Source organism: Equus asinus, chromosome 1 (assembly GCF_041296235.1).
Source record: "Equus asinus isolate D_3611 breed Donkey chromosome 1, EquAss-T2T_v2, whole genome shotgun sequence".
Classification (NCBI taxonomy): Eukaryota; Metazoa; Chordata; class Mammalia; order Perissodactyla; family Equidae; genus Equus; species Equus asinus.
The window spans coordinates 189,936,420-189,961,663 of NC_091790.1; the positions used below are offsets into that span (position 1 = coordinate 189,936,420).

General features: G+C 36.6%; 1 protein-coding gene across 1 annotated transcript in view; it reads right to left on the reverse strand.

Moving 5' to 3' along the window:
- MTPN (myotrophin) overlaps window positions 1-21,256 on the reverse strand; it is a 57,196-nt gene extending 35,940 nt beyond the window's left edge. The window contains exon 1 of the mRNA XM_014839346.3: window positions 20,834-21,256. Within this exon, the coding sequence (XP_014694832.1) occupies window positions 20,834-20,905 (72 nt within the window). The 5' untranslated portion in view covers window positions 20,906-21,256. The remainder of the gene's footprint in view (window positions 1-20,833) is intronic.
- Between the last annotated feature and the right edge of the window lie 3,988 nt (window positions 21,257-25,244).

Genomic DNA, 25,244 nt, shown 5'->3' on the forward strand with positions numbered 1-25,244 from the left:
GCTGATTTCTCATATCTGCTTCTATATCCAATTTGTTCTGTCATATAGTTTTGGCCGAAATACAGTCATGCATCACTTCAAGACAGACACGCTCTGAGAAATGCGTTGTTAGGTGATTGCGTCATTATGTGAACATCATAGAGTGCACTTCCACAAACCTAGGTGGCATAGCTTACTAGACACCCAGGCTATAGGGTACTAATGTTATGGGACCACTGTCGAACATGTGGTCCATCGCTGACTGAAACGTCCTCATGCGGTGCATGACTGTATATGAAGAACATGTGGTCTCCACAGATACATAGTTGAACAAGTAAAAAATTTTTTACAGACTTTTGAGTCAATTATGGATATTCTTCTTTGACACAACACTAAAACTCAACAAGTGGTAGTGTGTTAAGTGGTTTATACTGTGGAACCTGAGGCTGTATCAAGGAACTTAGTCCGTCACATTAAAATCCATCAGTCTGCTTACAGTTTCAACGGATCTTTTATCCATGCATAATTTTGTAATGTCATGCATTGGTCATTTAGAAAACATTGGTTTACTGAGTCATGTAGATCTTCCAAATGTTGACAAATTTCTTTATATAATATCAATCACATTCACAGATATCACTTCCAATCTCATGAGAAAAGTCTTTAAGTACTGGGAAGCTGTCAAGTTCAAAATGGCAGACATAAATGTCCCCAAATCTGAATTCTCTCCAAAGATAAAATTTTACAATTGCCAATAAAACTTATCAGCTGTTTTCCTTGAACTGACAGGCTCACTAAATTCACTTTCAAGAAAATATCTGCCAAATATCCAAGTCTGAATAACTGAATTTATAATCTGTCAGTTGTTTCTTTCAAGTAAAAACAATGTTCCATAGAAACAGGCAGCTAGTTCAGGTAGCTATTCCAAGAACTAGAGCAGTGCTTTATGAATACTTTCCTTTCTTCACGTAGAATATTAAAGAAATGTACTCCATAATCAAGATGTTTTTAAGTGCTTCATGGAGGGCATTCTGAAGTGAAACCGGCCTATTATTTAACTACGTGTGTATGGAGGTAAAGTTCACAATGACCAGGAGATGTACAGCTTGGGACCACTGCCTTGATGCATGCAGCAGTTTTACTCACTCTCGCTTCTGCACCATCAGTAAAAGTGTCATCACCGTGAAAAGAGCAAATAGAGTCTTAATATTATTATGAAACAGTTTTAACCTCATGGACCTCTTGAAAGGTCTCTGGGACCCACAGAGATATACAATACTTTGAAAACTGTTGCTCTAGTGAAACAAAAGAGACGAATTGAAAATTAGAAGACAAGAATGGGGAGTTTTGACATAAAAGAATGATAAAACGGAAAGCCAAGTGAGCCTTTACTTAAGCAAATATGGTTAAGAGCTAGATGTAGATGTCAAAATAAGTCTTGAGAGAGAAGATATACAATTCAACAAATATATACAATCACACATTTATATAAAACAGAAACTAAATGAGGATATAAAAAACCTACCAGATTCTGTCAGACATAGAGGTCTCATTAAGTGACACCTTCACAACTAAATGCTGTACATGGGAAGCTTTTAAATAAATGATAGCATACCCTCTATGAAATACTATGCAGAATCATTTAAAATGAAAATGAAAATAGCTTATACTCCTTGAACGCTTACCATGTGCCAGGCACTGTTACAAGTACTTTCCAGGTATTAATTCACTTAATTATCACAAAAGCTTTAAGAGGTTAGTACTACTATTCCCATATAAGGAAACTGAGGCACAGAGAAGGTAACTCCTCCAGGTTGTGTACTGTTGACATGGGGAGATGACCATGCTATTGAGTGAATAAAGCAGACATGACCCCATTTACTTCAAAACTTAGAATACGCTTACATATAATCATAAAATTTTAGAGAATATATACAACAAATTTATTCATAGTCAGCTTTAGAGAACAGTATTATGAGGATACTCTCACTTTCTGAATTTCAATATTATATTTTTAAAAAATGAGCATGCTTTACTTTTATAATCAATTAAAGCAACACATATTTTTGTCTGGAAAAACTAAAATAAACCGAAGACAACTGCTTAACAAAATTTAGACTCAAATTTTTTTCTGATGAAATTTAAGTTCTAGTAAACCTAAAAAAGATGAATACTTTTCAAATCACGGAAGAAAAAGCAGCCAAGAAAATAAATTCTTACAGCTAAAAAAGGGCAAAATGAAAGTAAGTTTATATAAAGTAAATTAAAAGTCTAAAAAGCAGAAAACTTAAATTGATCAGTTACGTTAATAAATGTGAATAGGTTTAACTAACAAATTTAAAGATAAAGAATGAATCTTGGATTTTTTTTAAACAATAACAACAAAAAGAAAAGCAAACAAAAATCCAACGAAGTATGCCATTGGGAGACACACCTAAAAACAAAGCAATATGTGAAAAACACAAAAGAATGGGCAAAAATATATCATACACATATATCTAAAAAACTAAGAAGGGTAATATTAATATATGACAAAGTAGAATTCAAGGCAAAGAAAAGTAAATGGGAAAAAGATGTTCATTTTACATTTAAAAAATGTATAAGTTAGTCATGAATCTTTATCTGAATATCAAGAAAGCAACTGACAAAAACAGCGTTGCAGTGAGGGACTATCACAATCATCTCAGTCTTTGGAAGGTAAAGATATAGGAGGCAGGATTAATAATTAACGAGACAATATATATCAAACTTTGGACTCTATGGAAACTACACTTTCTACTTTCACTGAACATTAACAAAACTTGATTGTAACAGACCAAAGAAAACCTCAATACATTCCACAGTTTAAAACCTTATTGAACCCATTCTTCAATCTTAATGCAATAAAACTAAAAAGTAATACCAAAACCTTCAGCACAAACGCAAAATAGAACAAAAACCAAAGGAACAGAGAACAAAAATAACGCACAAATACACACACACACACATACAACCAAACCAATACTATAATGTCCTAAATTACTGATGAAGCAAAGAGGAGCTCAACACTAGAATTACAGACTATTTTGAAAGTAAAGGTAAAAATATTAAGTTATTGTATTAAGGTAAGATTATTACTTATGGATAGAATTAAAACTAACTGAAAAACCAAGTAAGCTTGTGTAAGATGGTTAGTTAAATTAATATGAAATTACATGGCTTTTTAAAGTTTGCCACATTCTTTTACTTCACATTAGTCTTTGGAAACATTTAGAATTTTGCCTAGGTCTTGCAACCACAATTTTAGAAATTTTAAGTATACTAATTCTGATAACTTTTCATATTAGCTGAACGGTAAAGACAATTCTTCTAAATTTAAAAATCCATTAAAAAAATCTGTATAGAAACATCATTCAACCCACCTTGCTTCCAAAGAAAATTAACCTCAGAACATCTGAATTCAAAGATCTCTTTTATATAGATAACGCACACATATACACATACATACTCCATTAATATTTCCTTTAGAATAATTATTCCAAAACCTGACACTGTTCAAAATATATCCTTCTAAGTATTCAAAACAGAAACAAAGAACTAACAACATACAGCAGTTTTAGGACTAACTGCAGAAAAGCTCTAAGCTTATTTTAAAAAATAAGTCTTAATATTTTGGGTCAAAGCCTAGGAGCCAAAGAAGTTGCTGAATTCATCTTTCATTTTAAACAAAACTGGCAAACTAATACCTGGCTCTGGTGGTATTGTGTAATGATCTGATTGCTTCCTCTTGAATAACAAATTATGAAAATAATAATACCTTTACCTTTCTACGTCAAAGGTAAAGAAGTCTTACAGTGATTTAAGTTAAACTATTATTTAATTATGAAGCTCAAAGTGATGAACAACTTTTTTACATGATAATCTCAAAGTGGCCTGGCATTTTTTATTTGATCTCCTTGTCCTTTATCACACCTTAGAAGTAGTTAAAAGCATCTAAGAACACCAAACACCCTGAATGCACTGGGTGACAAGAGTTAAATCCTATGATGATGTTACCTCCCTGCACGCATTCAGACCTCTTTTCCGCCAGTTTGCTATTGCCAAGACGGAGGTGAACTGGTGGTGAACTGGAGGTGAACTCTGTCTCTGCTAACACCCTTTTACCTGTTCAGACTTTGTACACTCTTCTTTTCCTGCCATTTAGACTCCAAATTTTGCCAATAACTTTCACCTTGACCTGATATTCCTTAATCTGATCGTGATTTTGCCTTCTGGATAGAGGATAACTGCAAGCTGTTTCTATATAAACTCCTCTTCCTCTGATATACACAGCTCTAGATCTTTTATAAGACCTTGAAACTTTAAAGAGCTTTTCATTCTCAGTTATTTGGTCAGTCATTCAATCAACAAATACTTATGAGTTCCTACTAGGCGCTAGGCATTATTCTAAGTGGTAGAAATACAGAAGTGAACAAAAAGACAAAGTTCATCAGGTCAAATAAAAGCTGGAAGTCGCTCGGCATGAGCTGGACTATGGTCACTGTGGTTCTAAAAGTTTCTCTTTTGACAACAGGTTTGTGCTAAGTCATACAAACAAAAATGAAACTCTATTCCTCGTCCACCCCCTAATTCTTTTAAAAAATACTCATGTTCATGTTCATGGAATGGGAGTGGTTTCTGGAATCTGACAGATCTAGAGACAAACCCTGGCTCTGTCATTTACCAGCTTGGTTACCATGGGCAAATTACTTGAATTTCTTCAAATCTCATTTACCTCATCTTCACTGCAAGTACAGCTTCTGGAAGTTTAAGGCAAAGAAGAGGCAACAGCTTAGGTACACTGGTGGAAAAAAAATCATTTCAAGGGGCTTTGTGATATGAAGTGTTCTATCTTTAATATCCTCAGTCCAAATGCAGAGTAGGTCAGTAAGAGTCTTGTTCGCTTAGTTTTTCTATTTTTCTAGATGTCTCACTCTTCCTTTCGCTAGATTTTTCCCAGCTTATTTCAGTCTTTGCGTTCCCTACCCTCCTAAATGGTTTTAATATGGAATAAAAACATATTTACAAATATGTGGTATGTTTTTAATAGTTTCAGATTTCCCAACCTTAACAGCAAAATCTTTTATATGCATCTCAAAAGTGTGGTTGGGTGGGGATATTTACAAGATCCAGTATGTCTTATAAGCCTCTACTATAAAGCATCAGGTTCATTTGAATAATAAACATTCAGATGGGAGAGCATTCTTTATAATACTTCTAAATGAAATGACCATCTGACTCCTGCAGAGAACTTTTTTTTTAGGTCTTTCTTCAAGTGAAAAGAAACAAGTAGTTCTCTTCCTTTAATCTCCAAGAGATGGAGAAGTTGCTGCAACTGAGTTCTAAGGCATAAGTACATACTGTACTGTCACAAGAAACCAGCGCCCTCAAAAGCTCCTTAACAAACAGTAGACTAAATTAGCATATGTGTGACCATTTTGTAGCACAGCATGTAAATTAATACTGGACCTCACTGATAGCAGAATGCAACAAAACTATTAAACTGAACAAATTCTGTATAGTTGAGTCAATGTCCCCAATAATTCATTTACAGCTAAGTATTATCTTTCCCCATTTCAAATTCAGAATTCCTTAAGACTGTGGTGTTTAGTATTTTTATAATGACAGATTCTTTTGAGAATCAGATGAATGCTGTGGTCCCTCCTTCTACGACCCTCCCTCTGTCCTCCTCTCTCCCCTGCCTCTCAAGGTTAAAAGTCCTTATACCTTAGGCTATAACTTTGCCAAAAAGAATCATATATTACTGCACTGGTGACATCAGTGGGTAAAAGAGTACCAGAGTTATAAATTACACCATAGTTATGGATTCAAATGCATAATCTACTGCTGAGGGGCAAAGCAAACAGAAAAGGTGATAATACTAAAATACTTTATCTGGAACTTTACAAAACAGGAAAAAAAAGATGGCATGACAGAAAGGTAGAAGGTCTGAGAAGTATAAAATCAACTTGTTCTTACTCTACATATTTTCTACAAAGTCAACAGGAAAGATCTGTCACATAAAAGTCATCCAATTTTCAATATTATAAATATGAACTTATTTCAAAATAATGAACAAAAATAATACCCATAACAAATAATCATTTAATGAGCACTAGTTTAATAAACATAATATATGATAACACACCCTCATAAAACACTTTAAATTTGTTCTGAAGAATAGTTTCTTATTACTAGTTAAAATCCATATTAGGCCAATCCTAACCAAAGTGATCACCTTCAAAAATCTAATAGATCAGTCACTTCAGACATGTTCCCAGTTGAGAGTTATTTTCACTGACAAAATTACTACAAGACACACTTGAATGGTAGTGATGGCTAAGCAGCTGGACAAAAAAAAAAATTGTTCACAGTAAAAACCAAACAAAACACATATACCTTGTTTAAGGATGAAAACTACAAAATAAAACAAAGTCCTATGTTTTTAACACAGTTACACAATAACTATGTATTTCTGTCTCTAGGATTCTTAACCTAAAGGTTCTGAGGTATACATTCAAATTATAGGTTCATTTTCATTAATTTACTCACCAATATCACACAGAACTAACGGAAGTCAAAGAAATAAAATGTGAGCTACAAAAATTTCAAGAGCAAACGTAATGATAATTCTTTAAGTTTTTTTAACCAATAAAGGTGTTAAGCACCTACCTTTCTTACTAACAAAAAGTTTTTAAATGGAAGCCCATGACAGGTAAGGCCTCAAATCTTATGGTAAATTCCCCCATCTATATATCTACATAGAACTTTAAGCTTTTTTAAAAAAATGACTAATTTAATCATTTAAATTAGTTTTATATAGCTGATTTTCTTATTAAAAGCACACTTTTCTTCTTTGAAAGGTTTAAAAGCAATTATTCACACTTCGACATTTTCTAATTGAAAATAGTGAAGTATTAAAATTTTTACCGGTGGTAAAAAATTTAAAATGTTAATTTAACAAAATGCATATATTTATACGAAGAAATACTACCAAAATTAAGAAAATCCATTCAAAACATAGTAGTAGTATCTCAATTTGGAAAAAAGATTAATAGGATCAAAAAGTAGCTTCATTTTGAAGAAATTAATTCATGGCACCACAGTTGGAATTTATTCCTAAAATCTTATGTAGTCTGGGAAATATCTTGTGTCATGATCCAATGGTTTACATTCCTCAAGGCTGTATCTAGAAATAAACCCATGATAGGGAGGAAGAGGCAGAAAGGAAGGAAAGGAGAAGGCAAGAAAGGAGAAAGAGAGAATAGAAAGAAAAATTTAATCCCTAAGATTTCTGGTGTGAAATCCGTAGAAATCTGTTGATGGGAAGGGGGTTATATATTTTCTTAAGATTGTTTTTCTGTTGCCATCATATGTGAATGATAAATTGAATATATTTTTTCATATCTTTTATTCTTGACAGAATGGTTTGTTTCACCGTTTTCCAGTATAACCATGAAAATAATCTAAAGGTAAGAAGATTTTACCCCTTGAAATTAATATTATTTTGCTCAGAAGCTTACAGACTAAAAAAGGAAAAAAAAAGACTTCACAGTTAATCATTTTAGCTAGGAGTGTCTTGCTCCTCATTTGCGTTTGCTAATTGTGACTATGGTGGGCATGGGAACTATTTCCAATCCTGGGTCGTTTTTTTCAGTTCTGAAAACTTCTATTCCTGTTTATCAGTTCAAATTGTATGTTCTTCCTGATCTTTTGCTGGTTCAATCTCAATGCTTTATCTACTATAATACTTAGTCTTCAGTTTTTTCCATCTATGTATTTCATTTGTAGTGCTGAAACACATTTCAATGCAAATGATGGGAAAAGAATACTCTTTCGGAATGAGTCAAATCAAATCCTGTCCTTCCATTTATTAGCTGTAGCAGCTCAGACAAGTTACTTAATTTCCATTTCCCTAACTATAAAATGAAGATAAAGCTTCGCTGGGTAGATGTTAAGGTTAAATTATATGCATATCTGAACGTATATTAATTTATTATGTAGGACCATATCTGGCATAAAGTACTCAAAATGAAGGCATTCTGTTCCCATTATCTTCCATTTTGAATCTATAGGTCTATAGCATTGATTCTCCTCTATATTGCAACTAAATATGACTTTTTCTTGGCTCTTAAAGCAGGCTATCCTTTTTACATAGTTGTATTTTTTTTAACACATCTGTATAGTTGCTTTCTAGCCTTCTCTTTCACTTCTAGAGTTGGAAATCAAGCCAGGTCATGGGACTGGCATGAGGGCTGGAGAGAGAATGATTCTGGGATATTTTTGGTGAAAGATGACTTTTGACAGCCAAAAAGATTTTGTAGAATTCCCTTTCAGCTTAAGGATCTAAATTAGTTCCTGTTTGTACGTTTACAAGTAACGATTCCTAGTTTTCGGAATAATTCTAGGCCTCTTGCCTAAAGTTCATATTTACTATAGAGACTCTAAGCTTTTGCTTTTAGAAAATTTTATTCAACATCTCTCCTTCTCTTCCCCCATCTAAACATGGCTTTCCATTCCTTGCTTTTCCTTACAGTTTAGTATCTTTAAACCATAAAGATTCCTAAACCATAGTTTTGGAAATTGCTGATCCCCAAAATAAGTTTTATATTTGACCATACATCTTAATTATTTTAGACCTCAAAAATGCGAGGAGAAAGAAATGAAATTTAGTTTATTAGAAAACCTAGTTTTTGTAGCTTTAATGTTGTACAAGGGTGAGCAAACTATGACCCATGGACCAAATCCAGCCTGCTGCCTGTTTCTGTAAATAAAGTTTTATTAGAATACAGACATGCTCATTTGTTTACATATCATCTATGGCTGCTTTTGCACAACATCAGAGATGAATAATTGTGATAGGGACCATATGACTCACAAGGCCTAAGAGAGCCTTGGCTTCTTTAAGCCTCCTCTTAGGAAAGGATCAAAACAGAAACAACAGCACAAATATTTACTATACAGTTACAATGTGTTAAGCATGGCTTTGTTGAATTTTACATTCACTATCTTTTCAAAAATTAGATGAGGGGCCAGGTCCGTGGCCGAGTGGTTAAGTTCACGTGCTCCGCTGTGGCGGCTCAGGGTTCGGATCCTGAGGTGGCGTCCCACATCCCACAACTAGAAGGACCTGCAACTAAGATACATACAATTGTGTACAGGGGGGGTTTGGGGAGATAAAGCAGAAAAAAAAATTTAGATAAAACATGAATTGAGTACGACTATAATTCCTATTTGCATATGAGAAAGCTGAGGTTTGATAAAATTAAATAACTTGGTCAAGGTTAACAAGTGCTAGGGTTGGGAGTCAAATCCAGGTCTCCTGCAATCCAAAGTGAAAGTATAGTCACGCGTTGCTTGACAACGGGGATATGGCCTGAGACATGCATCGTTAGGCGATTTCGTCGTTGTGCGAACATCACAGGGCGTATTTACCCAAACCTACAGGGTATAGCCTACTACACACTTAGGCTACGTGGTACTAATCTTAAGGGACCACCATCTATATGCGGTTCGTTGTTGACAAAAGCATCGTTCTGTGGTACATGACTAATTACTCTTCTACATAGGGCTTTAAAATAAATAATAAAGGTGTTATCTAAGGACTTAGCTTGCAGCTAGAAAGCTTTTCATTTTATTGGTTTGATGGTTCACATGTTTTTATATTGTTATAAGTAATGTGTTATTAATTATATGTTTTAGTATTTGTTTATTAATAACAATGAAAAAGCAATGATTTTTATTCCTCACAAGGAAACAAGCATAAAAACTATCTTTACTTTTACTGAGACTGTATGGTTTTAAAAATTCTTAACTGAAATTCTAAAATGATGGCCATGAGAGGTAACAAGTGGAAGCTGGTGTTATATTTATACAACTATTGTTGCTATTATTGTATAGGTACACCTTGTTTTATTGCTCTTTGCTTTATCCTGCTTCACAGATACTGTGTTTTTTACAAGCCCCTCCACCAGCAAAAGATTACGATTTGCTAAAGGCTCAGATGATGCTTAGCAATTTTTAACAATAAAGTACTATTTAATTAAGGTATGTACTTTTTTTTTTTTAGAAATAACGCTACTGCAGGCTTAACAGACTATAGTGTAAACATAACTTTTATATGCACTGGGAAACCAAAAAGTTTGCGTGACTTGCTTTATTGTAATATTTCCTTTATTGCAGTGGTCTACAACTGAACCCACAATATCCCTGAGGTATGCCTCTATTTCATAATTATTGTAGTAGTGTGAAATAGTTGGACACAGTACACTGAGTTTAAAACAGACTTTGAAAAATTAGAGCAATTCTGAAGAAAGAAAATGAATGAAAATCATTTACACTAAACATCTGTTACAAGGAGTTATACGGGAAAACAACAAAGGAAGGGTTAGTTTCTAGAAATATCAATTCAATCCAGATTTAAATAGGCTAAATGGCAGATAAGAGACAATGTAATAAATACTGGAAATACAAAGATAATTTCTATCTTCAAAAAGCTCACAGCACAACAGGGGAGACAGGTAGGTAAAAGTTAATACGGAGTTCTTAACTGCAAGCAACAGAAACCAATTCACACTGATTAACAGAAATATAATGCATTAAACAAATATCAAAAGTAGCTCTCCAAATTGCTGGGAAAGTTGAAGAACACTCAGTAAATGGGCAGGAACCAAGGGGACTTAAAAGCAAGAATAAAATCAAAAGCTGTCACAAGGACCACTTGGGCACAGAAGAAATGCCACAATGGGCACACCACTACTTCTCTTTGGAAACTGGATGTTTTATCGCTGCCACGACATCCTTTACTGTGCCTAAGTCTCTATATCAGCTCCAGATAAAAGCACCCAATTAGCTATGTTTGGGTTATGGGCTCATTTGCTAAGCATGGGCACAAGAAAGCAATTTATTTGTCCTTTTTGGCTTTGCTGTGGTAGGAACCAGGTCTTGCATTTTGCCAAGATTCATAACAGCAGGGCACTCCTCTAAGACAGGAAGGGGCTTCAAATGCCGTGAAGAACCACCTCCGAGAAGACAAATGCCCAGCTACAACACTGTATCTTAAATCAAGATCTGCAGGAATATTCTGGGGAGGCGAGTCTCTGAGTTCTCAAGTTTGAGAGGTAACAAGTGATCCACTACAACACATGCACCTTTGTTTTTTTAGGCAGTCATTAAGATAAAACTTTTTTGAACATTCAAAACATATTCCAAAGAGCAAGATTTGAGTCTCCAAAGCCACTGTTTTTCAAATTCAAGTCCAAGGACATGGCCATCAAGCCAGGAGCCCATAGCTGTCAAGTTTAAGAAACTTCTACACTGGAGTATAAACACATTAAGAAAGCTCTATGTTAGATACCACACTGGCACAAATGAGGGATTAACTGCATAAATAGTCAAGGAATGCCACACAGAACAAAAACTTTAAAAATAAGCAGAAATTTACCAAGAAGATGGGGTGGGGCAAAAAAGAATATTCCAACAGAGGTAACAGCTAGTATAAAGCACTTTATTAGAAAACACCTTCATGTAGTGAAAAAACCCTGTTCAGGTTCAGGAAAATTGAATTACAGTCCTAATCTTAATAAGCAGTATGATCTGGGTCAAGCCCTATAACATCTAATTTTCCTTTATCTACAAAATAAGGGAGGTGGACTAGATGATCTTTAAGTAGCTTTGCTTCTGGACAAATTTATGGTTATTATTATTAGTAACAATGGCTAACATTTATAGGCACTCACCATATGCCAAGAAAACGGGTACCCAGTTTACATATATTAAGTAGGTTTTATTATTATTATCCCCATTTTCCCTAATTGAGGAAACTCAAGTTCTTAGCAGTTTAACTCATCACTCAAATTGATCCAGTTATTGACCATCTTATTGATGGTCAGGGCTGGAGGGTTTAATTCCAAAGTGAAGACGTTTAATCTCTACAGTATGGTTAAACCAACAATGAAATTTCAAATTCCCTAAGGACAGTGTTATAGCTTCTTTTATACTATGGGTAAAATGTTTATTATCTACAACCTTTTCTTTTGGTATCTAAATTTCTCAGATAGCCAAGAATTTAGACCTAAGTATCAAAATGTTATTTTATCAAAATCTCCATTATTTTATACAGGCAAATAGAAATCGTTCCAAAATATATCTTGCATATCTCTGACTTTTTAAATAAGAGACAAATAGGCCAAATTTAAACTTTTCTTGAAGCTCAAGGTTACGTTTATACATATTAATTACTGTATAGGCCTCAGGAACTTTAAGGCAACATGACTCTTTGCCCCTTCATTTTCCTGGGTCAGCTTCTCCTGTTTTTGTTTCTTCTCTCATTGCTTTCAGTAATCATAGCTCCTCTCCACCCTTGTAATGTTTTATAGATTAAAAAAAAAAGAAAAAGTCAAGCTTCCAACCTTATCAGAACTATTTATATAGTAAAGATTCAGTTGTAAAAAATTACTTTCAGCCATATTTCTCATTACAAGGTGGCCTTTGATGTAGCTGTGGTCTGATTACCTAAACACAACTTCACTGTTTCAAATACTTTGATACAGAATATTTCCATAGTGCATTATATCCTCCTATCCTAAGATACTTCATAAAGAATTAAAAGCTAAAGCATTATGTTCTTCAGATCACATTATGTCAGCATTCCAGAAAAAAAATGTTTAATGCTTATGATGACATGGGTTAAATGTGAGGTAGGTTCAAAAATGCTCATATTTTCTCTGAGATGATGGAAACAAGGAAAAAAACCTTAAAGGAACCCTCTTGCAAAAACTCTAAAGAAAACATAAGAGAGAAAGTGGCTCCATCCTACTTTTACTATCCATACTAAAATGGATACTAAAATGGATAGAAAAAGAGCAAGAAATCTAGACACATATTGGAATTCTGTTTATGATAAAGATAAGAGTTCAGATTAGTAAAGAGGAATTATACAATAAATGGTGTGCAAACTGTTGAAAAACAAATGCAGAAACTATATTCCTATTTCATGCCTTACCTCAAAGTACATAAGGATCAAACGCCTAAAATGCAAAAAATGCAAAAAAAAAGTAGTTCTAGAAGAAAGATAAAAATTATTTATAATCTTAGAGAGGAGAAGAAATAGGTCTCAGTAAACAGGACACAAAATCCAAGTCACAAAAGGGAGAAAAAGTGATATATTAAACCATGTAAAAACTAAACACTGCTGTAGAACAAAAATAAAATAGACAAAGTCAAGAGACAAACTGGGAAAAATGTTGGCAAAGCATATTATAAAAAACTAACTTCCTTAGTTTATAAAAGGCTCAAACAAATCAATAAAAAACAGATCAACTACCTAATATATAAATGAATAAAAGACACAAACGAAATTTGGGGAAAATACAAACGCTAACAAAGTTCTGATGTTTGACTTCCTCATTATAAAAATGCAAATTGAAGCAACAAATCATTTTACACCTATTCAAATGGCAAAAACCAAAAAGAGTGATGACGCCCAGTGCTGCTGATGCTGTGAAGGAATGAGCAGTTTCATGTGCTACTGAGTGTGCCTAAATTGATAAACTCATCAGGAGGATAATGCAGATAAAGCCTCAAAAGTTGTCAAGGTCTATATACAGAGGTAATCGCAATAACGTTGTCTAATTACAAAAATAAACTGGAAAAAAATGATTATCATAGAGATCTAAAGAAATTATGGTATATCCATAAAATGGAATACTATGCACCATTTTAAAAAGGGAGGGAGGGAGAGATGGGAGAAAAAAGTTCAACATGGAACCTAAGATAAATTATTAAGAAATTTAAAATAACAAAGTGCAGAAGTATGTATAGACTTTTCCAATGTTTTCCTGAAATTAATCACATGAACCTGTTAAGAACAGTTAACTTTGTTCACAGAGACTAGGGAAGGGAGCCATAGCTGTTACATTTTTTAATCTGTATCTGAATTAAATTCACTTTTTAAAGTTAATAGGAATTATCCAGAAAGGATTATGGGACAATTTTTATCTTTTTAATACTTTTCTGTCTTAAAAATACATACTAAAATCTATACTTTAAAGAAAGAAACCACCTGGGTAAGGGGAATGGGCAATGGGACACGTTGTTTCGCTTTATTTATTCAGTACAGCTTTGTCTTTTAAATAATAAGCATGTATTATTTTTAAATCAGCTTTAATTCATTATACTTTTAATTGTCAGCACTAAGTGTAAGGATAATGTTTAAAATCTCAAAGCAAAACATTATATACAGCCTACAAACATCTTAGTGAACACTTGCCTTTCAATATAAAAAGATCTTCCTTTATTTTACAGTCAAAGAAAAAAGATTAAAAGACTAAAAAAAATATCTATACTAAACTTCCTGTATCTGCTGAGGGTACCTATATCTCATACAAACTGATATACAGTAGTTCCCCCTATCTGCGGAGAATCCGTTCCAAGACCCCCAGTGAAAGCATGAAACCGAGGACAGTACCGAACCCTATATATACTATGTTTTTTCCTATACATAACACACCTACGATAAAGTTTAATTTATAAATTAGGCACAGTAAGAGATTAACAACAACAACTAATAATAAAGTTGGCTTGGGGACCATTATTAAGTAAAATAAGGTCGACTTGAACACAAGCACCGCAATACCCACAAAGTCGATCTGATAACCAAGACAGCTAGTAAGTGACTAACAGGCGGGTAGAGGATACAGTGCGGATACGCTGGACAAAGGGACGACTCATGTTCTGGGTGGGACACCTGGTGATTTCATCATGCTACACAGAATGGCGCACAATTTAAAACTTATCAATTGTTTATTTCTGGAATTTTCCATTTAATATTTTTGGACAACAGCTGACCACAGGTAACTGAAACTGTGGACAGCAAAACCATGGATAAGGGGGGACTACCATATCTTCTTTCTGACTGGGTCACCAGCCCTGCTGTAGAAAGGGCATAACACAGTGACAAATTTTTATGAAAACAAAGAAACTGATAATTCAAAAAAGAAAGGAAAAAAAGCAAACTGCATAAAACTAATAAATCCAGGATAGACTGAATTAGGACCTCTTTTAAATTGCCTATTTTATTAGCAAAGTGAAAAGTGATCCCAGTAAGTCTTACAGTTTCTAAAAATTAGAGTTCATACTTTTCTCAGCTTCAAGAGATCCTATCCTCTCAAACGGTGCACAATTACTACTTTTCAAACCTACCAGAGTGTCAAAGGTAGATGTAATTAGAATGGGGGTTGGAGAAGGAATGGAAACCAGAGAGAAAGGGAAGTTGGAGACCTGATGTATAGTGTTTCACAGCAAGTGAAACAGAAGCACATGTAAACAAGAGAGAACATATATCAGACCTGCTGGAGATCATAAAGGAGTACTTATCAATACAACTCTCAAGCATTTACCTCTACGAGAGTCAGATCCTCAAAATCTATCACAAAGCTCACCTCTAAGTAGTCTAACCGGATGACTACCGTTCCACTGTGATTATTTTTTGTTTTGTTTTGTTTTGTTTTGTTCAGGAAGATTAGCCCTGAGCTAACATCTGCTGCCAATCCTCCTCTTTTTGCTGAGGAAGACGGGCCCTGAGCTAACATCCGTGCCCATCTTCCTCTACTTTATAGGTGGGACGCCTACCACAGTATGGTGTGCCAAGTGGTGCCATGTCCACACCCGGGATCCCAACTGGCGAACTCCAGGCCAGCGAAGCGGAACATGTGAACTTAACTGCTGCGCCACCCGGCCGCTGTGATTATTTTTAACACTTATATCCTCAAAAATGTAGAACCCCTTGTGTTGTCTAGCATCACTGAGAAATGAAGGTCAATGGCACGCTGAAGAATAAGAGCAGGGAGATTCAAATTTGAAGTCAGAGAAACTGAGTTCAAAACTCAGTCTCACTACTCAAGAGTTTTGTGACTTTGGGCAAGTTATTTAATCTTTGCCTCAGTCTCTTCATCTCTAAAATCTCTAAAATGGGGCTAACAATATTAACTAAGCTCACAGATCGATGTGACACCTAAATAAAATTATACCTGTACATGGCATCACAGTGCTCAAATATACAAAATTTTAAGAACAAACTTTTTGAAAAAATTGCTGTTTAATTTAAACCATCCTGAATAGAAATCTCAATACTCCAGTTAACTTTTGTTTCTTCTTAAGGCAAATAATCACAATTTAACTTTTTCTGTACTGTATAGGACCATAATTACAAATATACATTATAAGATTATGTGTGACTATAAATACAAAATGGTTTCTACACGCTATCAAGCAATCAGTCTCTTAACAGACACACCTTAAGCGAAGATAGCCCCTGACGACATTTAAAGACAATACAGATGCTGTCTCTGTGCTATTTCCAAATTGTTACAGTTAAATTTTTTTAAATTGTAGCCATTTTTCTATGTCTTTATTCATAGTCAGAGATAACTTGTTGTATTTGCCTCTTACAAGCCCCTTTCTCATTTTCTTAATGTGCTGATGCTAAGCTACTGTGAGCTAAGAAACCAGATAACCATTTCAAGGCAGACTGATACGGTGAACAAAATATGGGCTGCAGATTCAGACAGCTCTGGGTTTAAAACCCAGTTATGATACTCTGTGACCTTGTTAAGTTACTTAACTTCTCTAAACTTCAATTTCCTCATCCTTAAAATGAGAGTACTATTACCTATACTGAAACGCTGTGGTAAAAAGCAAATGAAAACTTACGTAAAAATCTTGCAGAATGCTTTCTAGTACCTGGCAATATAAGTCATCCTGTCAATGGTAATTATTATTATATAACTAATAAAGTAGCTGAAATGTAGCTAAGCTAAGAATGAAAAAGAATTTCTTACTTGGAACACATGCTTTTAATGTGTGAAATTCCTTGGCACCATACTAGAGATACAAAGATGAAAAAGAATATAGTACCTACCCTCCAGAGACCCAGAGCCTAATCACAGACATGTCAACCAAATCACAGCAACTAGATAAGTGAAACAGTAAAAGAAGTAGCACTCTGTCTGAAGTCAAAATAGTTTTCTGGAAGAAGTGATATCTAAACTAAGAAGATAAATAGAAGCTCACCAGGTCAAGGGTTAGGATGGAGGTGGGCAGACTTGGTCAAGTAGGATGAAAGAGTACATGTAAAGATATACAAGTCAGAAACAGCATGGCACAGGCTGGAGGAGAGCATGTATAGAGAGGGGAGTTCAGAAAGGCAGGCACAGGCCAGATCGTAACGGCCTGGGATACCAAACCAAGGAGGAGTTGGCCCTTTTAAAAATAAGTAATAGGGAATCACAAAAGTATTTTAAGGGCAGCAAAGGAGGCTGGGTGAAAAAAGATAACGCTCAGATTCACATTACAGAGAAATCCCTCCAGCTAAGTTGTGCAAGTTGACCGGGAAGGAGGGGAAAACCACAGTCAAGGAAAACACAGTCCAGGAGGCAAAGCAGCAGCAAGTAACCTAAAGCAGCAGCGATAAGAATGAAGAGTAAGGAATGGGTGAGAGAGACTAAGAAAGGGGTCTTAACAACACTCAGAAATTCAGGAAAATTCCCCAATTTCTAGTTTGGGCAAATGGTTAGGTCAAGACGTCATTACACAAAATGGAAACAACAAAAACAGTTTTTGAGAAGAAAATGTGAGTTCCATTTGGAATTTATCTGAACAGAACTATCCATTAGGGAGTCCGGAGCTCACATAAGGGCCGAATTAACGCCTTTGGGAGAAATTAACATAAAGGCAGAAATGGAAAACAAACACAAAAATAAGGTCACTAGAGGAAGGATATAGGTCAAAAACGAGCTGATGAATATCTACTGTCACTGCTCATGAATATTATACTTTCTAGCTTTCACTTGTTTTCCAAACGGACAAACAGAATTTTATGTAAGTGAGATGTTACTTATAATATATAGATGCTGAAGTTTCCTGAGCATTGTGTCCAACTTCTTCACTATCATGACTGGCTTGGAACCTGAAAGGTGCCCAATAAAAATGAACGAATTAACTAAACATGGTCTTTAGGTCTGTCAAGAGGCCAAACTGATGTTTTAGTATTATAAATACTTAATATGGAAATAATCTAAATTTTTCTTTATATGCTGCTTTTTTACATTTAGAAACATACAATTTTCAATGGTTTGGGAACTCTAAACTGATTTTTTGGAGTTCAAGAACTCACCCCAAACCAACAATTTATGCTTATCCATATTTCAGATTTCTGAACAGAAGTCAGAGACAGGTAGAAAAGTACTATTATGGATTATTATGGGTTTTTACAAAATATTAATTTAAAAAAGGGAAAACACTAAAATGTTTCACCTACAGGTCCATTCTTCTATGCTAACAATGCGGGAGATCTTCACAGGAGTACTGAGGAGAGTATTTTAAAGTCTCTCACCCCTTAGAAGGAAAATTAGACAAGTCCCAATGTTTCTTTATGTATTTTCTTTCTACACAGTTACTCAGATAAATACATACTACATAAACTTAGAAAATAATGAGCGTTCATAAACTGGTGGATGAAAAGGTGAGTCAATGAATAAGCAGGAAAGATGGCTGCTGAGCAGAAGAAACTACAAGGACTCGAGAGTATGAACAGGCACAATAAGGGAGTTCAGTCAATAAAAACTGGAGTGCTATTTTTGATCGTTTTCATTTTTGTTATTTTTCATTAACAAAGCAAAGATACTTGAAGAAATTCAAGTTAATAAAAACTAAGAAAGAAAAAAGCTCAATGGCCTGTTCATAGGATTACATTACAGTCAAACCTTTTTGGATAAACTAGTTCTTAATACTTCCTTTTACTTTTCTTTGAATGTTTCTCCTCCCTCTCACGCCCATCTTTTTGGTTAATGAGAGAAAGCAGTATGGTAGTAATAGAGAAAAAACAAAATCAAACTGAACATAATGATCTAATTTAAAAACTAAATGAAAATAAATTAATCCAACATTATTGGCACATATCTTTACATAAATGTTTTTGTGTGAATGAGAACTCTGTACATAATTTATCTGCCTGAATGTGGACCTTGGGAACGTCCTACCAGAAATCTTGGTACCATATGCTTTCATAATTACATTTTAACTGTGAGAGACTCCAGTGGAGTAGTTAAAAGTCTAAGTTCTGGCTCTGTCATTTGTTATCTCTATAACTTTTGGTTTTTTTCCTTAAGTACCCTGCCTCTCAGTAATCTTATCTGTAAAATGGGACTAACAAAAGGACTTATTTTACAAGATTCACAAAGATGATATAAAATAATGTATCAGGAAGACACTATATAAATTGTGTTATTTTTGTGGCTGTAAGCTCAGTACTTACCAACTTTTCATATTTCAAGTACATCAAATAGCCTAGGTTCCTCCATAACAGAAAAACAAAGGCCCACTCGCTTCCAGAGTTCTGCAATGTCCCATCACTGAAAGTGTACCATGGACTGAAGTGTTTCAAGTAATTTCTTCCCTTTAATCTTATACTGAAACATTCAATAAGTCAGGCTTCAGACCGCCACTAGCTGAGAAGGCAGTGAACAGCGTCCTAAAGATCCATTGCAAATAACAACTTAGCAAATAACGTGCATGCAAAAAGTCGAAATTGTAATGGTATTAAACACAGTAAGAACTATCAGCCGCTTGCCTTGCACAATCCTGCAAGTTTTACGAAGTTCTGCTTCTGCTTACTTGCTTCCTAACACAGATCTCTGAAGCAAAAACAGAGCACCATACCAGTGGTCATATTCTTTGCAGAACCAAAACCTAGATTGGGTTCTCACACTTTTAGAAGATGAACAAGATGCCCTCCATGGTTATGTCCTTAAAGTTACACTTTTTAGAAGCAAGATGCCTTCCATGATTATGTCATAAGTTATACTTTTGGAAGATTTCTTTTTAGATTATCATCATATTAAAATCAGATGTTCTCTCATAATTAATTAAGTTCTCTCATAATTACAAAAGGCACAGTGTCAGGGTCCAAAGGCAGGCCAGCTTGGAATTTTAAGTTTACCACTCCACCACAATGTGGGTTCAGTTTCACATTCTGGATTTAGGTTATAGACTAGCTTTCTTCATCATGATTTTACCCCCAAATATACTGTGACTAAACTGCATTACTATTCATTACACACGCAGCATTTCAGATGTCATCAAGGATAAAGATGGAGTAACTGAGGTTAAAACATGGTTGTCTGAAAAACACTCAGTTATCTTAAACACTCTCAGATGCTAAGTGACAATCTTGCCACTTGAAGCAAACACGTATTTGTTAAAACAGGGGAGAGGAAGGCCACACCCAAAGTTAAGACTTCACAGTGGAGTGATACCAAGTGTCAGAATTTTAACTATTGCTATTTTGGGTACTCTTTTTCACGGTCAATGAACACTCTGAACTCATAACAGGCCCCAAGTTAAATAAAACGTTCCTCTGATTCTAATCACTTAGGTTACTTCCTTCAATAATGGGCAGGTCCAAGATGGAGAATTATCTCATTCAAAGAAAGATTTAAAGAACTCTAGCGTAGAAGAGGGCCAGACTCAAAGAATGAGTGTTCAAAAGGGCCGCGAAAAGAGCGGCTTACCACTCCTCCCTTTCCCCCCAGGGGTCAGGGCGGCCAGAGGAGCCTGACTGTATCACCAGGGCAGTTACCCGACACAGGACCTGGTTATCAGCACCCTTCTTTCAGTTTAGACGCTGCCTGAGTCCCCTCTCTCCGCGTACCACCTCCATCCCGGATGTCTCTCCGCCCCCCACCCCCACCCCCACCCCTGCCAGCACAGCGCCCATCAGCCTCCTCAGCCTCATCTCCATCCCACCTCCGTGCTCTCCCACTCCACTCATCCCGCTTACCTTGGCCACATAGTCTTTCACCTCATCCAAGTCTCCATTTTTCAGGGCCCACATGAACTCCTTGTCGCACATCACTGCAGCAGGGCGGGCCAGTTGGCCGGGCAGAAGACGAGGAGGCGGTGGCAGCGGCAAGCGGATGCCGCCAGGCGAGAGAGAGACAGGGCCGCGCGGAGCCGGGGAGGAGAAGGAGGGAAGGCGGGGTAGGCTGCCAGGCGGGCGAGGCAGTTGGCCGCAGCGACCGTTAGGGCGGGAGAAAGAAAGTTCTTTTGCGGCCACCAGGCCCAGCAGAACAGGTTCCGCCTGGGCGAACAGCAGCAGGAGCGCTTACACTTCCGGTTCACTCCCCGCTAGGACCCTCCCCCAACTTCCTCTTCCTCTTCCCCCGGCGGAACGCCCCTCTCCGGACCCCGCCCCGACGGCCCCGCGGCGGAGCGCCCGCGTGCGCAGGCGCAGTGGCTAGGCTGGTTTGCTAACGGGTGGAGCGGGAGGAGAGAGCTGGGCCAGGAGGCCAGGGAAGGCGGTTGGAGGTCAGGAAGGGCAGAGAGCAAGTGGAGAGATACAGTGTTTTAGAGGGGATCGGGACGTTTCTGCGCACCATAAATGGGAAAAACTTTTTTTTAAACACAACCTTGGAGGGCGTCTTGCTCACCTTCCAAAAGTGTCCAGTAGGAGTGTTTGATTTGAGTTCCTTCCCTTATTTTCTTTCCCTCCTGTCTCCTATCTTCCCTCCCTCTCTCCTCTTCCTCCCTTCCTCCGCTATCAAGCCTCCCTTGGGCTCCTATTACGTGCCAGCCTCTGCTGGGCCTCAAGGATGTAGTAAGACAGATGGAATAAAACAATTCCTGTCCTCAAGGAATTCTTGAGTACTCAAGACAACAGTGTGAAGTCAGTGGGTCTATACTATGTATAATGTTCTGTAGAGGGAAAAACTTTAGTGTGTGCTGGGGAAGAAATTTTCCTCATCTCTGTGACAAGCAAATGATATCCAGGAATAGGAATTCTGTTTAATGCCATAGGGCAGAGCAAACCTAACTGTCCAGTACAATTTGTTTTTAAAATTTTGTGTTCATTTCGTTCTAATGATTTGAAGCTTCAGCACTGTTCTAGTGAAGTCAGTTCTACTCTTCAAAGAGTTTGGGGCATAGCCACCAGAAGAATTGTGCCTCAACCTTAATAATCCAGACATGCACACATGAACATAGAGAGATCCAGTAAAAACTCTTTACTGAAACTGTTATATGTATATATAAAGTCTGTTGTTTATGAGCCACTAAACAAACCAAGCTACTTTACTATGCTTGCCATGTAGTATATAGAGGCTGAGAACACAGACTCTGGAACCAGATTGCTTAGTTTTGAATACAAGACCCAATGCTTACTGATTTTGTGCCACCTCTGGCATGTTAGTTAACCCACCTCTGTTTAGTTTTCCACATGTGTTAAACGGGGCTAACAATAGAGTTCAATAAATGTAAATTTTTTGTTATCATTTAGAAATAGCAAATAGAGATTTTAAATCAAAAGAAAAATCTCCAAATATCGAACGACTACCTTGATTGATATTCTCTTGATTCTGCTTTCTGACAAATAGAAATATAAATGGTGATATATTTCCGGAAACAAATCTCAAGGAGGAATTTGTTAGGCAAATCCTGGAGTCCCTATCTCTTCTCTAACTCACACTCTCACCTGTGTGATCTTTGAGTGAAATAATACTCACAGCTCTTGATTTATATATCTAGCCCAGACTTCTCCTTTGTGATCTCGTCTTATATTTAACTTCTTACCCATTTGAATGTCTCAAACTTAGCGTGCCCAAAATAGGATTTGGTCTCCTCTAGATTCTAAACCTAGTTGTTCTCTAGACTTCCCCATCTCTGTGAATGACACGAGTAACCACCGTATCACTAAAACCAAAAACATGGTGACAAAGATGCTCTCATTCACCAAACTCAAACCAGGCTCCTCTGAGCCCTCTTCTCAATTAGGCCTCAAACCTTGGTCTATAAAGACTTGAATAAACACTAACATGGTTCCTAACTGCTCAAGGCCACATTCCTAAAATGACCCTAGTCCTCCTTAAAGTGCCAGCTTGAGAAAACTCAAAGCTGCCCAAATTTTGTTTAGTGTTTGTTCCAGCCAACGCCTGAGGATAGGGCCTCTGTCTTCCAGTCTCTATAGGAGGGTAGAATCCTAACTTGGATAATTGCCAGCTAGCAGACATAGCTGGCCCCATCACTTCCACTGCCTAACCTCCTCTATTTGTCACTTCTCTGACTTTGCTGAGCCCTACCTGCCCCCCTCCCTACTCCCTCATTCTCTCTTTAAAACACTCATTCACCTCTGTACAAATTGAAATTGAGTTCAGTTCACACTAGGCTCTTTTCCCTATTGTGATAGTTATTACTGAAAAAAATCTGTCCTTACCACTTTACTAGTGTCTGGCTTTGTTTATCTTTGAAAATGGGAGTTGTAAATAACTCCTGCCTTTCCCATTCTTTCCCTGATATTCAATCCATTAGTAACTCCTTCAAAATGTATCTTAAATGGTTCACTTCTTGCTATCTTCACTACTGACTATCGCCCCTAGACACCCCTTCTCCGCCACTGTCATTTCAGTCTGCACCGCTACAGTAGTCTCCCAGCTGGTCTACCCATTTTCACTCCTACCCTTTTCCAAGTAATTTCCCACATAACCAGAATTACCTTTTTAAAACATAAATCAAACATGCACTTTTGTCCTAAGACCTTTCAATGGCTTCCTATTGCATTTAGGATAAAATCCTAATTACTTGCGATGGCCTTCAGGGCCCTCTCTGATATGACCCTGATGGTCCCTCCTGTCTCATTGCTTCCTTGGTTCCCACAGATCTCATCTCTCAGGTTCAGGAAAAACCAAGCTCATTCCAGCCTCGGGCCATTATGCTTGTTGTTTCCTGTCTGGAATGTTCTACTAATTCTTGCTCACTTCTTGTGCCTGTTGAGGTCTCAGTGCAAATGTTACCTCTTCAAGCCTCCCAGACCACCCACTTTAAATAGGTCCCTCAGTTCCTTTTACCATATAACCCAGCTTTTTCCCCTTCACATCACTTATCACGAATATTTTCATTATTTTTTTGTCTATTTTGGTAGGTATTTATGGTGTTAAACAAATTATTTCCTTTTGTCTGCCATCCTGGACACAAGAGAGGATTACTTTTCCTGGCTTCCTTGTAGTTGAGTAATGTCATGTAACTAATTTTGGCCTATTAGTTGTGAGCAGCAGTAATATGAGTCACTTCCAGACTTGCCAATTCAAGACCCTTCAGAGCTCTTTTTCCCTCTGTTACAGCAACCAGCAACATGTGAGACAGCAGTGACACAGTCAGGCTGGGTTCCTGAGTGACCACAATGCGCAGAGCTCCCCTGCCGTCCCATGATGGACATGTAGTATGGAGGAAAATTAAACTCTTATCGTTTCAAGCTACTGAGATTTTGGTGTTTATTACTGCAGCAACACTGAGCCAATCTTCTGACTAATAGAGAAATTATTGTCAGAAGGGAGGTGTTAGTGGAAGAAAAACCTTATATAGATGGCATTGGCTTAGGGGCTAGGTGGTACATAACAAGGGAAGTGATAGTAGAAGCTATGAGGATAGTGACTCATAGTCACAGGAGTGAAATATTTGGCAAAGCAATCTCTTGTGATAGCATGGTGATGCGTGGAAGGCACATAATGTACCCTGTAAACTTGTAGCTCTAGGAGAAGAGGCTGGAAAGTGGAAAGCTGGTGGCTCGTGTCGGTAACCTTTTGGTGTGGGGGACATGTTTTTATTTCTTTTCCTCCAGCTTTATATAATTGACGTATAACATTGTGTAAGTTCAAAGTGTACCATGTGTTTATTTCTTATATGCACATATTGTGAAATGATTACCTCAGTATGGTTAGTGAACATAGCCATCACCTCACGTAGTCACCTTTTTGTGTGTGTGCAGTAAGAACTTTTAAGATTTATTCTCTTAGCAACTTTCAAATATATGATACAGTATTGTTAAATGTAGTCACCTTGCTGTACATTAGATCCACGTAATTTATTCGTCTTATAACTGGAATTTTGTAGCTTTGACCACCTTCACCCACTCCCTGCTACTGGCAACCACAAACCTACTCTCTATATCTATTCAGTTTTTTTAGATTCCCCGTATAAGTGAGATCACATGGTACTTGTCTTTCTTTGTCTGACTTATTTCACTTCACATAACATCCTCAAGGTTCATACCTGTTGGCACAAATGGCAGGAATTCCTTCTTTTTGAGGGCTGAATAATATTCCATTGTATATGTATAAATGTATATGTGTATACACACACACACACACATTTTCTTTATCCATTCATCTGTCAATGGTCACTTAGGTTGTTTCCTGTCTTGG